This window comes from Chelonia mydas, chromosome 6 (assembly GCF_015237465.2).
Source record: "Chelonia mydas isolate rCheMyd1 chromosome 6, rCheMyd1.pri.v2, whole genome shotgun sequence".
In the NCBI taxonomy this organism is placed as follows: Eukaryota; Metazoa; Chordata; order Testudines; family Cheloniidae; genus Chelonia; species Chelonia mydas.
Window position 1 is genome coordinate 14,145,516 of NC_051246.2, and position 12,496 is coordinate 14,158,011.

Genomic DNA, 12,496 nt, shown 5'->3' on the forward strand with positions numbered 1-12,496 from the left:
GGAGGCCCAGACAATCTTCATCCAAGAATATTAAAGGAATTGGCACCCAAAATTGCAAGCCCATTACCAAGAATTTTTAATGAATCTGTAAACTCAGGGGTTGTACCGTATGATTGGAGAATTGCTAACATAGTTCCTATTTTTAAGAAAGGGAAAAAAAGTGATCCGGGTAACTACAGGCCTGTTAGTTTGACATCTGTAGTATGCAAGGTCTTGGAAAAAATTTTGAAGGAGAAAGTAGTTAAGGACATTGAGGTCAATGGTAAATGGGACAAAATACAACATGGTTTTACAAAAGATAGATCGTGCCAAACCAACCTGATCTCCTTCTTTGAGAAAGTAACAGATTTTTTAGACAAAGGAAACGCAGTGGATCTAATTTACCTAGATTTCAGTAAGGCGTTTGATACCGTGCCACATGGGGCATTATTAGATAAATTGGAAAAGATGGGGATCAGTATGAAAATTGAAAGGTGGATAAGGAATTGGTTAAAGGGGAGACTACAACGGGTCCTACTGAAAGGTGAACTGTCAGGCTGGAGGGAGGTTACTAGTGGAGTTCCTCAGGGATCGGTTTTGGGACCAATCTTATTTAATCTTTTTATTACTGACCTCAGCACAAAAAGTGGGAGTGTGCTAATAAAGCTTGCAGATGATACAAAGCTGGGAGGTATTGCCAATTTAGAGAAGGACTGGGATATCATACAGGAAGATCTGGATGATCTTGTAAACTGGAGTAATAGTAATAGGATGAAATTTAATAGTGAGAAATGTAAAGTCATGCATTTAGGGATTAATAACAAGAATTTTAGTTATAAAGCTGGGGACGCATCAATTAGAAGTAACGGAGGAGGAGAAGGACCTTGGAGTATTGGTTGATCATAGGATGCATCCGATGAAGTGAGCTGTAGCTCACGAAAGCTTATGCTCAAATAAATTTGTTAGTCTCTAAGGTGCCACAAGTACTCCTTTTCTTTTTGCGAATACAGACTAACACGGCTGCTACTCTGAAACCTGTCTTATGAAAGGAGACTGAAGGAGCTTGGCTTGTTTAGCCTAACTAAAAGAAGGTTGAGGGGAGATATGATTGCTCTCTATAAATATATCAGAGGGATAAATACCGGAGAGGGAGAGGAATTATTTAAGCTCAGTACCAATGTGGACACAAGAGCAAATGGATATAAACTGGTCATTGGGAAGTTTAGACTTGAAATTAGACAAAGGTTTCTAACCATCAGAGGAGGGAAGTTTTGGAATAGCCTTCCAAGGGAAGCAGTGGGGGCAAAAGATCTATCTGGTTTTAAGATTAAACTCGATAAGTTTATGGAGGAGATGGTATGATGGGATAACATGGTTTTGGTAATTAATTGATCTTTAAATATTCATGGTAAATAGGCCTAATGGCCTGTGATGGGATGTTAGATGGGGTGGGATCTGAGTTACCCAGGAAAGAATTTTCTGTAGTATCTGGCTGGTGAATCTTGCCCATATGCTCAGGGTTTAGCTGATCGCCATATTTGGGCTCAGGAAGGAATTTTCCTCCAGGGCAGATTGGAAGAGGCCCTGGAGGTTTTTCGCCTTCCTCTGTAGCATGGGGCACGGGTCTCTTGCTGGAGGATTCTCTGCTCCTTGAAGTCTTTAAACCACGATTTGAGGATTTCAATAGCTCAGACATAGGTGAGAGGTTTTTCGCAGGAGTGGGTGGGTGAGATTCTGTGGCCTGCATTGTACAGGAGGTCGGACTAGATGATCATAATGGTTCCTTCTGACCTTAGTATCTATGAATCTGTGCTTCGGCCACCATTCCAGAGGACATGCTTCCATGCTGATGATGCTCATTAAAAAGATAATGCATTAATTAAAATTTGTGACTGAACTCCTTGGGCAGGGGGAGAATTGTATGTCTCCTATTTTGTTTTACCTACATTCTGCCATATATTTCATGTTATAGAAATATCGGATGATGACCCAGGACATGTTGTTCATTTAAAGAACGCTTTCACTGCAGATTTGACAAAACGCAAAGAAGGTACCAAAGTGAGATTTCTAAAGATAGATACTCGACCCAAGGTTTAAGAACCTGAAGAGCCTTCCAAAATCTGAGAGGGACGATGTGTGGAGCATGCTTTCAGATGTCTTAAAAGAGCAACACTGTGGAAACTACAGAAACCGAACCACCAAAAAGAAAATCAACCTGCTGGTGGCATCTGACTCAGATGATGAAAATGAACATGCGTTGGTCCACACTGTTTTGGATCATTATTGAGCAGAACCCATCATCAGGATGCACGCATGTCCTCTGGAATGGTGGTTGAAGCATGAAGGGATCTATGGCACGTAAATATCTGCAATGCTGGCTACTGAACGTCTGTTCTCACTTTCAGGTGACATTGTAAATAAGAAGCGGGCAGCATTATCTCCTGAAAATGTAAACAAACTTGTTTGTCTGAGCAATTGGCTGAACAAGAAGTAGGACTGAGTGGACTTGTAGGCTCTAAAGTTTTACATTGTTTTATTTTTAAATGCATTTTTATGCATAATTCTAAATTTGTAAATTCAACTTTCATGATAAAGAGATTGCACTACAGTACTTGTAATGTGAGAATTGAAAAATACTATTTCTTTTGTTTTTTTACAGTGCAAATATTTGTAATAAAAAATAAATCTGAAGTACGTTTTGTATTCTGGGTTGTAACTGAAATCAATATATTTGAAAATGTAGAAAACATCCAAAAATATTTAAATAAATCATATTCTATTATTAACAGCACGATTCATCACACGATTAATCACAATTAATTTTTGTAATCTCACGATTAAATTTTTTAATCATTTGACAGCCCTATTAAAGATCAAATCGATGGAATAAGCCCTTTCGTCTATGTTGCAAAACCCTACACTATGGTGCTATGACTGCAAAGCCATAGATGCGCCGCAGTAGCATGCATATGCTCAAAATTCGGGGAGCAGGTGTTCCTACCCCAGCAGAAAAACATCTTCTGTCAGCATACACTCCATCTATACTAGGTAACCATGCTGGAATAGCTCCATCAACATAGGCTCCATAGTGTAGACCTAGCCTGTTAGTGATTAGTGTAACTTCTAGACAACTCGTGACTAGTGAAATACAAATACACATCACAGATTTTAGTCGTCCAGAGGGTTTTAACCCTGGTATGAAGCATTTAGTTTAAACACAACCAAGACATCAATTGGGTAAACAAGACATGGATATTTCACTAGGAGGGTGGTGAAGCACATTACCTAGGGAGGTGGTGGAATCTCCATCCTTAGAGGTTTTTAAGGCCCGGCTTGACAAAGCCTTGGCTGGGATGATTTAATTGGGGTCGGTCCTGCTTTGAGCAGGGGGTTGGACTAGATGACCTGAGGTCTCTTCCAACCCTAATCTTCTATGATTCTATGACCCTGTTCAGGCAAGAGCTAAAACTACCAGTGACTGAAACAGGTTCCCCCGTCTCCCTCTAACCTGCCACCACCATCGCACTGCCAAGGAGCAGGAGCCAGAGCCCTCGGGCCTGTGACAGGAAGGTACAATATAGTGCAGGTACAATAGAGGTTTGATCCCTGCTGGGGGTCCATGTTTCATAGCCCCAACTCTGCTCTTCCACTCCTGCGGGGACGGGGAAGGGGAAGTCTGCCCAGGTCTAGTGTGGAGGGTGGGGACACAGCTCCTCAGGCAGCCATGTGTCTCCTCCACATATCAGCCCCTAGGTCAGGGGTGGGCAAACTATGGCCCGTGGGCCACATCCAGCCCCCGGGACCTTCCTGCCTGACTCCTGAGCTCCCGGCCAGGGAGGCTACCCCTACCCTCTCCCCCACAGCCTTAGCTCGCTGCACCGCCAGCGCTCTGGCCCGCTGCTCCTGGGCAGCGCGGGCGGTGTGTCTGGCTCCAGCGGGGCCTGAGCTCCTGCCGCTCTGAGCGGCAAGGTAAGGGGGCGGGGCTGTGAGCTCCGGCGGGCCACGCAGTCGCCAGACACGCTGCTCTGAGTGACATGGTAAGGGGGCCGAGGGGCTGGATAAGGGGCAGAGGTTCTGGGGGGGGGCGGTCAGGGGACGGAGAACAGGGGGGTGGATAGGCATGGGAGTCCCGGGGGACTGTCAGGGGGCGGGGGTGTGAATAGGGGTTGGGGCAGTCAGGGGACAGTGAGCAGGGGGGTTGGGGTCCTGGGGGGGGGCAGTTAGGGTGGGGGTCTCTTGAGGGGGCCATCAGGGGACAAGGACCAGGGGGGTTTGGATGGGTCAGGGATTCTGAGGGGGGCAGTCAGGGGGTGGGAAGTGGGAGGAGGCGGATAGGGGGCGGGGCCAGGCTGTTTGGGGAGGCACAGCCTTGCCTACCCAGCCCTCCATACAATTTTGCAACCCCGATGTGGCACTCAGGCCAAAAAGTTTGTCCACCCCTGTTCTATGATAAACGTCATTTTGCTACATATATAAGTTGGAGTTGGCATGGAGGTGACTTCTCCAGCTCAGCTTCACCACTGCGATGGCTGGATCTAGAGACGGAGACGGAGTTCATTCAGGTGATTCACTCAAGGTGCTGTGACAGCCAGACGCCTGTTCTCTGGGTGGATTTCTCAGTAGTGCTTGTCAGCGACCAGATTTCACTTGTTACCCAGCACGGGGCGCTCAACCTGGCCAGGCAAGTATGCTCCCACTCACCATCACTGTCATGCAGATGTTTCTGTTTTAGGGAGCGGGACATTTTATACCTTTTCTGATGGGCAAAGCTAATGTGGTCCAATGAGGAAGTGATCCGGACTCATGGCAAAACTTGGAATGTCCAGCCAGGATACGAGTTATGTCCCTTCTCATTGTCCAATGTGAAAACAAGGCCTCTTGCAACTTTGGAAAACTCCAGTGTCTTTGTGTAAAACACCTTGTGCCATCTCCACTTAGGTCAGACATGCTGGGCCATGCATTGAACATCTGCTGGCTCAGCTCCAGTCAGTAACCTATTTCTGCAAGTTACTTTCCGCGGGCCCCCTGCGGTATGCTCCTTTGGCCCACTGTGCATGACTCCATGCTCTTTCCATCTTAGCTGTCTGCAGCAATCTCCAGCAATGTTCTGGAAGTTAGAATAAAGTCTCTATGGAAAGTCTCTTCCCCCTCCTGGATCGCTCTGTCCTTGGGTAGTAGTTCATTACAAAGCCATATAGAGTCATTTGATTCACTTGCTTGGTCCACCAGCAAGAGGAGAGAACAGTTAGTGAAATAACACAAGAGAGCTCTATGCACCTCCGTACCAGGACTTATTTCCTAAACCTCAGTGACAAGGTCAGTAGGATCACTTCACATGTGACACTCTCTGGGCACCTGCCAGTCACACAGTTCATCAGGCCTCATGGTCAGTTAGGCCTTCGAGAACACTTTGGTTCGTTCACTTTAAAGGTTTACACTTCACATTAAGAAAAGGAGGACTTGTGGCACCTTAGAGACGAACAAATTTATTTGAGCATAAGCTTTCATGAGCTACAGCATCCGATGAAGTGAGCTGTAGCTCACGAAAGCTTATGCTCAAATAAATTGGTTAGTCTCTAAGGTGCCACAAGTCCCCCTTTTCTTTTTGTGAATACAGACTAACACGGCTGCTACTCTGAAACATTTCACATTGGCTTCTCCACATGCCAACTGAATGGATCCGCTTCTTTAATATCCAATATAGTTAGACAGACCTTTGTTAAAGATTTGTTACATATTTCTTATTGATCACATTTCTATTTAAAACAGACAGCATGAGCAGTTCCCGAGTCTTCTTCCAATCACATGGACCAGGCTGTCCCGCCCTGTCCCTCAGACCAATCCACGCTGAGATGGGACGGCAAATCCCACCTCTGGAGTGTCCTGGCTGGAGCTGATGGTTGTGGGGCAGACGTGGGCAAACTACGTCCCGCAGGCCACATCCGGCCCGTGGAACCATCATGCCTGGCCCCTGAGCTCCCGGTCGGGGCGGCTAGCCCCGGCCCCTCCCCTGCTATCCCTCCTCCCCCGCAGCTTCAGCACGCCGCCTGCGCTCTGGCCCGCCACTCCTGCCGGGAAGCCCAGGGCCATGGCTGCAAGCTCTTGCTGCTCTGAGGAGCTTGGTAAGGGGGCAGACAGGGAGCAGGGAGGCGGAGGTTCGGGGGGGGCGGTGAGGGGACTGGGAACAGGGGGGTGGGGGGAGGTTGGATAGGTGTGGGAGTCCCGGGGGGGGGCCTGTCAGGGGCCAGGGGTGTGGATAGGGATTGGGGCACTCAGGGCACAGGGAGCAGGGGGTGGTTGGATAGGGGGTAGGGTCCCGGGGGGGGGGGGGGCGGTTAGAGACGGGGGGCCCTAGGAGGGAGCGGTCAGGGGACAAGGAGCAGGGGGGCATCTTGGATGGGTCAGGGGTTCTGAGGGGGGTGGGAAGGGGCAGACAGGGGGCCAGGCTGTTTGGGGAGGCAAAGCCTTCCCTACCGGGCCCTCCATACAGTTTCCCAACCCCGATGTGGCCCTCAGGCCAAAAAGTTTGCCCACCCCTCTTGTGGGGGGGAGTTCCTGGCTGGGTCCCCGTTAGAGGTGTGTGTGTGTGTGTGTAAGAGAGAGAGACAGAGAGAGAAGGGTGGGTCCTGGCTAGATGGCAGGGCAGGGAGCGTCCTGGCTGGATCCCAGCTAGATGGGGTGGGAGGGTCACACTAATGGAGTAGGACATGACCAATTGCTCTGAAGGCACAATAAGCTCATGGGCATCTCCACAATCCAGCTGTCAACCCTTTCCCCACAGTGCTCAGCCAAATTCCCTTCCTTGCCCCGACATGGACTCTCCACTGGGCATCATGAAGACAGGACCACAGCCTGGTCTGCATCTGCTGGAGCTGTGCCAAGCCCCCTGGCCCCCGGAAGCCCCTCAGGGCCGGGTGGTGGTAGAGAGGTATTAGCATGCGTGGCTAGGTGCCTGGTAAGGTTTGCCTGTTGGCTGAAGTCCTTGCCGCAGTCGGCGCAGCGGTACGGCTGCACCCCGGTGTGCGTGCGCCGGTGCTTGGTCAGGGTGCTGGCGTTGCCGAAGCCCTTGCCGCAGTCGGTGCATCGGAACGGCCGCTCCCCGGTGTGCGTGCGCCAGTGCTGGGTCAGGGTGCTGGCGTTGCCGAAGCTCTTGCCGCAGTCGGTGCATCGGAACGGCCGCTCCCCGGTGTGCGAGCGCCGGTGCTGGGTCAGCGTGCTGGCGTTGCTGAAGCCTTTCCCGCAGTCGGCGCAGCGGTACGGCCGCTCCCCGGTGTGCGTGCGCTGGTGCTGGGTCAGCGTCCAGGCGTTGCCGAAGCTCTTGCCGCAGTCGGCGCAGAGGTACGGCCGCTCCCCGGTGTGCGTGCGCCGGTGCCGGCTCAGCGAGGCGGCGTCGCTGAAGTTCTTGCCGCAGTCGGCGCAGCGGTACGGCCACTCCTTGGTGTGCGTGCGCCGGTGCCGGTGCAGCGACTTGGCCCAGCAGAAGCTCTGGCCGCAGTCGGCGCAGCGGTACCGTTGCTCCCCGGTGTGCGTGTGCTGATGTGCTGTCAGGTGGGAGAGCTGAGCGAAGTCCTTGCCGCAGTCGGCGCAGCAGTAGGGCCGCTCCCCGGTGTGCGTGCGCCAGTGCTGGGTCAGGGCGGAGGCTCGGATGAAGCCCTTGCCGCAGTCGGCGCAGCGGTACGGCCGCTCCCCGCTGTGCGTGCGCCGGTGCTGGGTCAGGGCCGAGGCGTTGCTGAACCTCTTGCTGCAGTCGACGCAGCGGTGGGATTGCTGCCCCATGGCAAGCCTCTGGTGTGGAGCCAGGTCCGGTCTCGGGCTGAGTCCATCCCCACGCTCGGCACGAGGATTGACTCCATCCTGTCCATGGCTCCCCCCGTGGGCCGCGGGATCCTGCTTTCCTCCCACACTCTCCCCACATTCAGACTGTGTACTCGTTCCTCCCCGGATCCTGTGCCCTGCTGGAGAGAGCAGAGGGAATCCTGGTGTTGGCTCACGGTTAAGTTTGCAGGTTTGTTAAAGTGAGAATAATCTCATCGATAGCTCGATTTTCCCATTTATCTGTGACTTGTCTGTAACTCACTGCACAGTAGTGATTCCTGTCCCATGGGGCTGGGCCCGAAGCCCTGCACCAGGTGGTGTAACCTGGCATCCAGGGCCAAAGTGCCCACTCACATTTGCCCCTCTGTCCCACCCAGGACAGATCAAACCTGAGCCCCACAGGATAGGAGCTGTTGCTGTGTGGTGAGGGCAGGGAACCAGGACAAGCCCTATAGCCAGGAGAGCTTCAGGGACTAACACTGTGGGGTGAGCACGGGGCGGGTTCACTCTCGAGTCTCCCCCCAACCCCCAGCCTCTCCACACCAGGCCAGGATTAGGGTCACGGTGCTGGGTGGAGGGTGCTGCTGTGAATGGTCAGTGCCCATTGGATACAAAATGCTGTGACAAATCTGCAGCCTGACTTATGGTGGTTCTACCCTTACTTGTTTATGCAGCACCTAGCACCAGCTCCCACATGAGCCACGCACCTCTGGGGTCTCATTTTATGCTTGAATTGTAGAGTGCCCAGGAAACGGGCAGCGACTGGCACAACGCGGCCCTGATCCAGGACAAGGGCCCCTACATGGTAATGCAGTACAAACAAGGTCTGGTTTTTCTTTTCAAACTGATTTTGTTTTTATTTCAATCAGAGGATTTTATGTTGTTGGCTCTTCACTTTCCACCCGTTTTGTAGCATGAGGCCTCCTCCCCCGTTTGGTACTGTTTTAACTATACCACTTTGAAACCGGTTTAGTTAAAGGGCTACAACCCTCTAATGTGGACACAGTTAGACCGGTATAAAGGTATGTAGAACAACATAGCTTATTCCTGTGGGGGAGTGACTCCTTTTCAAGGAACTCCTTCTAAAGAAGTCATTCAGCCTCGACCTGATGTTTCATTCCTTGTGCAAAACTAAATTGGAAGTTTGTTTTTTCTTGCAGGTGTGGGGGAGGGAACACATTACTCAGGATTTATGGTGATGTAACCTGAAACCACTTTTGTATTATTTTACAAGCCAATCAATGGATATTGTTAAATGGGAAGGTGTTCACGGCTCCTACACAGCGGGCCTGTGATCTACAGACAAGCACAGGCCTCATTTAGGCTGATGGGCGAGCTAAGCATTAGCACTGAAGCAATGTTAGTTTGAAGTGACAAAGGGTTTGTGCCATGGAGGGAGCAGGAAGAGAGGGGGATGAGAGAAAGATTGTCCCACTGCGCTCCCTCACGTAGATCCTAGACCTGGGGTCAACGCCACTGTGCCCTTCCCATATTGCTGGGGGTCCTGGTTAAATGGCAGGGGGAAATGGCTCAAAACTCTTGCCCTAGAATAAGTCCTATCTGCAAGGAAGCCTAGAAGAGAGCTTTGTGGACTATGGACCAGCAGGCCTGTCTCCCCCCCCCCCGCCCCGGCTCTGTAGAGTCTGATCCCGACACACACAAATTAATGTTATCCTCATGGCTCCACGGCCCTCTCCATTACACAGAGGGTGAAACTGGTGCACAGGGAGCGCTGTAGTGAGGCGCTTTAGGAATTGAATCAAGAACTTATGAATCCACATTTTACTTTAATGATTCAATGGAGCGTGTGAACTAACCATCATGATTCTGTGTATTGTTTGTTGTGCTTTTGCAGATGTGGCCTTCAGGGAAACCCTTACACACCAGCAGAGCACCTCTGTGTAAACACAGCTCCCCATGTCCTTCCCCCATGAGAGCTCTCGCTTTCCCTCAGCGCCCCTCAAATCCCCCCCACAAACTGTTCCATACCACTATCCCACCCCTCATCCCATCTCATCCCCTCCCCATCTCCAATTCATGTCCCTTTCACTGCTTTGAGGCCCCATCTCTCTAAGGTCCCATCCCGGGTCATAGATATCAAGCCCATAGAAGCCCACTGTGCCCATCCAGCCCAGCCTCCGGCCTCACCCAGGCCAGAGAATCTCCCCCAGGATTCCTGCCTCTGGCCCAGTAACTCCTGGCTGGGCTAGAGCGGAGCTTTGAGAGAGAGACGCCCCATCTCCACTGACAGACTCCCAGGGATGGAGAATCCATCCCGTCCCTAGGCGAGCTGTAACAGTGGTGAATTCAAACACTGGCCCCTAATTCCCAGCCTCAATTGGTCTCCCTTCAGCTCCCAGCCAGTGGATCTCGCTCTGCCTTTGCCTTCTACATTAAGGAGCCCTCCACTAGCAGCTGGGGAAATCAGAAGGGATTGGATTATTATGACTCACCTGAGGAGGGGCTCTCAGGCCCTGAGTTTTCCCTGGAGCCCTCGGCATCCCAGATCCAGAGCTCTGCCTCCCCTACCTCGATCCGGTGGATTAAGTCTGGTATGGAACCTGAATAGCCTGTTTGAGGGGAAAGAATCAGTTTTATTACTAAGGTCTTGTCTACACTACACAGATTTGTTGACAAAACAGTGGAGGTGTACATACTACAATGCAACATTTGGTGACAAAAACTGTTTTGGTGATCAAATAAAACCACCTCCATGAGAGGCATGGAGCTTTTTGAGGCAAAGTATCAGTGTAGACACTGTGCTTGATTATGTCGCTATAAAGGGCCTCCAGGAGGTGCCCCACAATGCCCCTCCTGCCCGCTCTGGTCAGCAGTTTGAACTCCGCTGCCCTGCAGCCAGGTACACAGGCATCCACCCCTCCGTCTTAAAGCCCCGCAAATTTTTGAAATTCCACTTCCTGTTTTGTCGGCATGGAGAGCTCACATCGCATTTTCCCAGCTGATCACAGCGGCTCCACATGGCAAACGCTCTCCAGCTTGGACCCTGCGGAGGTGTTGGATCTGCTCAGTATATAGGGAGAGGAGGCTGTCCAGTCCCCGCTGTGCTCCAGCTGTAGGAAGTTCGATACCAACAGGCACATTTCTCATGGCTTGTGTGAAAAGGGCTATGATAGAGACATGCTGCAGTGCAGAGCGAAGATAAAGGAACTGAGGCAGGAGTACCAGAAGGCAAGGGATGCAAACTGTCGCTCTGGTGCTGAACTAAAGACCTGCCACTTCTGTAAGGAGCTGGATGCCATCCTTGGCAGTGACCCCACTTCCACTGCCAAGAGCCCTGCGGACACTTCAGCAGGGCTGGAGTCAGTGTACCTAACCCAGAGGATGAGATCACGGACGAGGAGGTGGAGATGGCAGTCTCCAGGTGGGGTGGTGAGTGCGGACCTCTTTTCTACTCTGGAGGTGTCTACCCAGTCCCACCAGTCCCTCTATGGGGAGCAGAAAGCAGGAGAGGAGACCGCTGGTAAGTGACTTTCTTGAGTTGATGCTTCTCGTTTATATGATTTCCAGCTTTCCTTCGCTTTGTGTAGTGTGAAAGTGGGTGAAGGGTTAGAAATCTACAAGACTTACTGTGTTTCTGTGCACTGCACATTCCCCTGTGCAGCTAAGCAGTGTGGCGGAACAGTGTGTTGATGCACACTGGGATTTCACGGGAATCTTCCAGAGAGATCTCTAGGAAACTTTCCTGGAGGTACTTGCCAATCCTTTGCCAAAGGTTCCTTGGCAGAGCTGCTTTTGTTCCTTCCCCCATTGTAGGAAACCTTCCCGTGCCACTCGGCAATCCCTTGTGCAGGGACCAAAGTGGCACACAGGTGAGCAGCATAGGGAACAGGTCTGAACCCACAAGCATGCAGCAGATGCACCCTTGCATCCTTGCTTACACTCAGGAGTGAGATGTCAGCTTCAATGATCCCCGCCGGTGGAAAAGGGTGGGAGAATTTACAACATTGTTCCTAGTCACCTGCACCGTGACCCTTGAATCACCACCATCGCTTTTTTGCCGAGCTGGAACACCCCTCCCACCTCCCCCCCCCCCCACACACACACACTGGGCTGAACTCATCATGCTTAGGAGGTGTTTGTTCACAAAGATGTCTGCCTGCCTAGGGTCAGTGAGAAACTGCTTGGGATGCTACAAGAGGTGTATTTTACTGTAATGATTCAATGGGGTGTGTGAACTAACAAACAATCATGATTCTGTGTATTGTGTCTTGTGCTTCTGCAGATGTGGCCTTCAGGGGAACCCTTACACACCAGCAGAGCGCCTCTCCCAGATAAGAAAGCTGTGACGGGTTTGGGCCCTTTGGGGTGTCACCCCAGGTGCTGGGATGCCAATGAATCAGCCTATTCTGCCAGCCTGGGTGCCCTTTACCTGGCCTTGCTGGGTTAGGCTCACAAGCCTCTTCCAGCCAAGCACACAGGAAGGTCCACACCCAACTGCACAGAGAGACACAGATCCACTTTGGAAAGGTTCAGCCTTCAGGGCTTGCCCCAGCACTCTGGGGCCCACTCCCTTTAAGGGGTACAAACTCAAAGGTTTTATGAAATTTTCCCCCTCCCTCAATGTGGAGGGAGTTATGCACAACCTCTTGCCCCCACCCCCACTTAGAAATTACATAAACTGGGTTATATTATAAACAAGAAATAAGTTTATTAACTACAAAAGGTGAATTTTAAGTAAATA

General features: G+C 51.2%; 1 protein-coding gene across 8 annotated transcripts in view; it reads right to left on the reverse strand.

The window, feature by feature from the left end:
* The window catches only part of LOC114018225 (zinc finger protein 227-like), a 98,559-nt gene that overhangs the window by 77,447 nt on the left and 8,616 nt on the right, over positions 1-12,496 (reverse strand). For 2 of the 8 annotated variants that reach the window (XM_043549431.1, XM_043549430.1), the window contains exon 4: positions 10,248-10,364. The exons of 2 other annotated variants lie outside the window; for them this stretch is intronic. In XM_043549431.1, the coding sequence (XP_043405366.1) occupies positions 10,248-10,364 (117 nt within the window). Of the gene's footprint in view, positions 1-5,536; positions 7,935-10,247; positions 10,365-12,496 lie in introns of those variants that run through there. 4 more of the 8 variants (XM_043549435.1, XM_043549436.1, XM_043549437.1 and 1 more) reach the window with 4 other exon arrangements.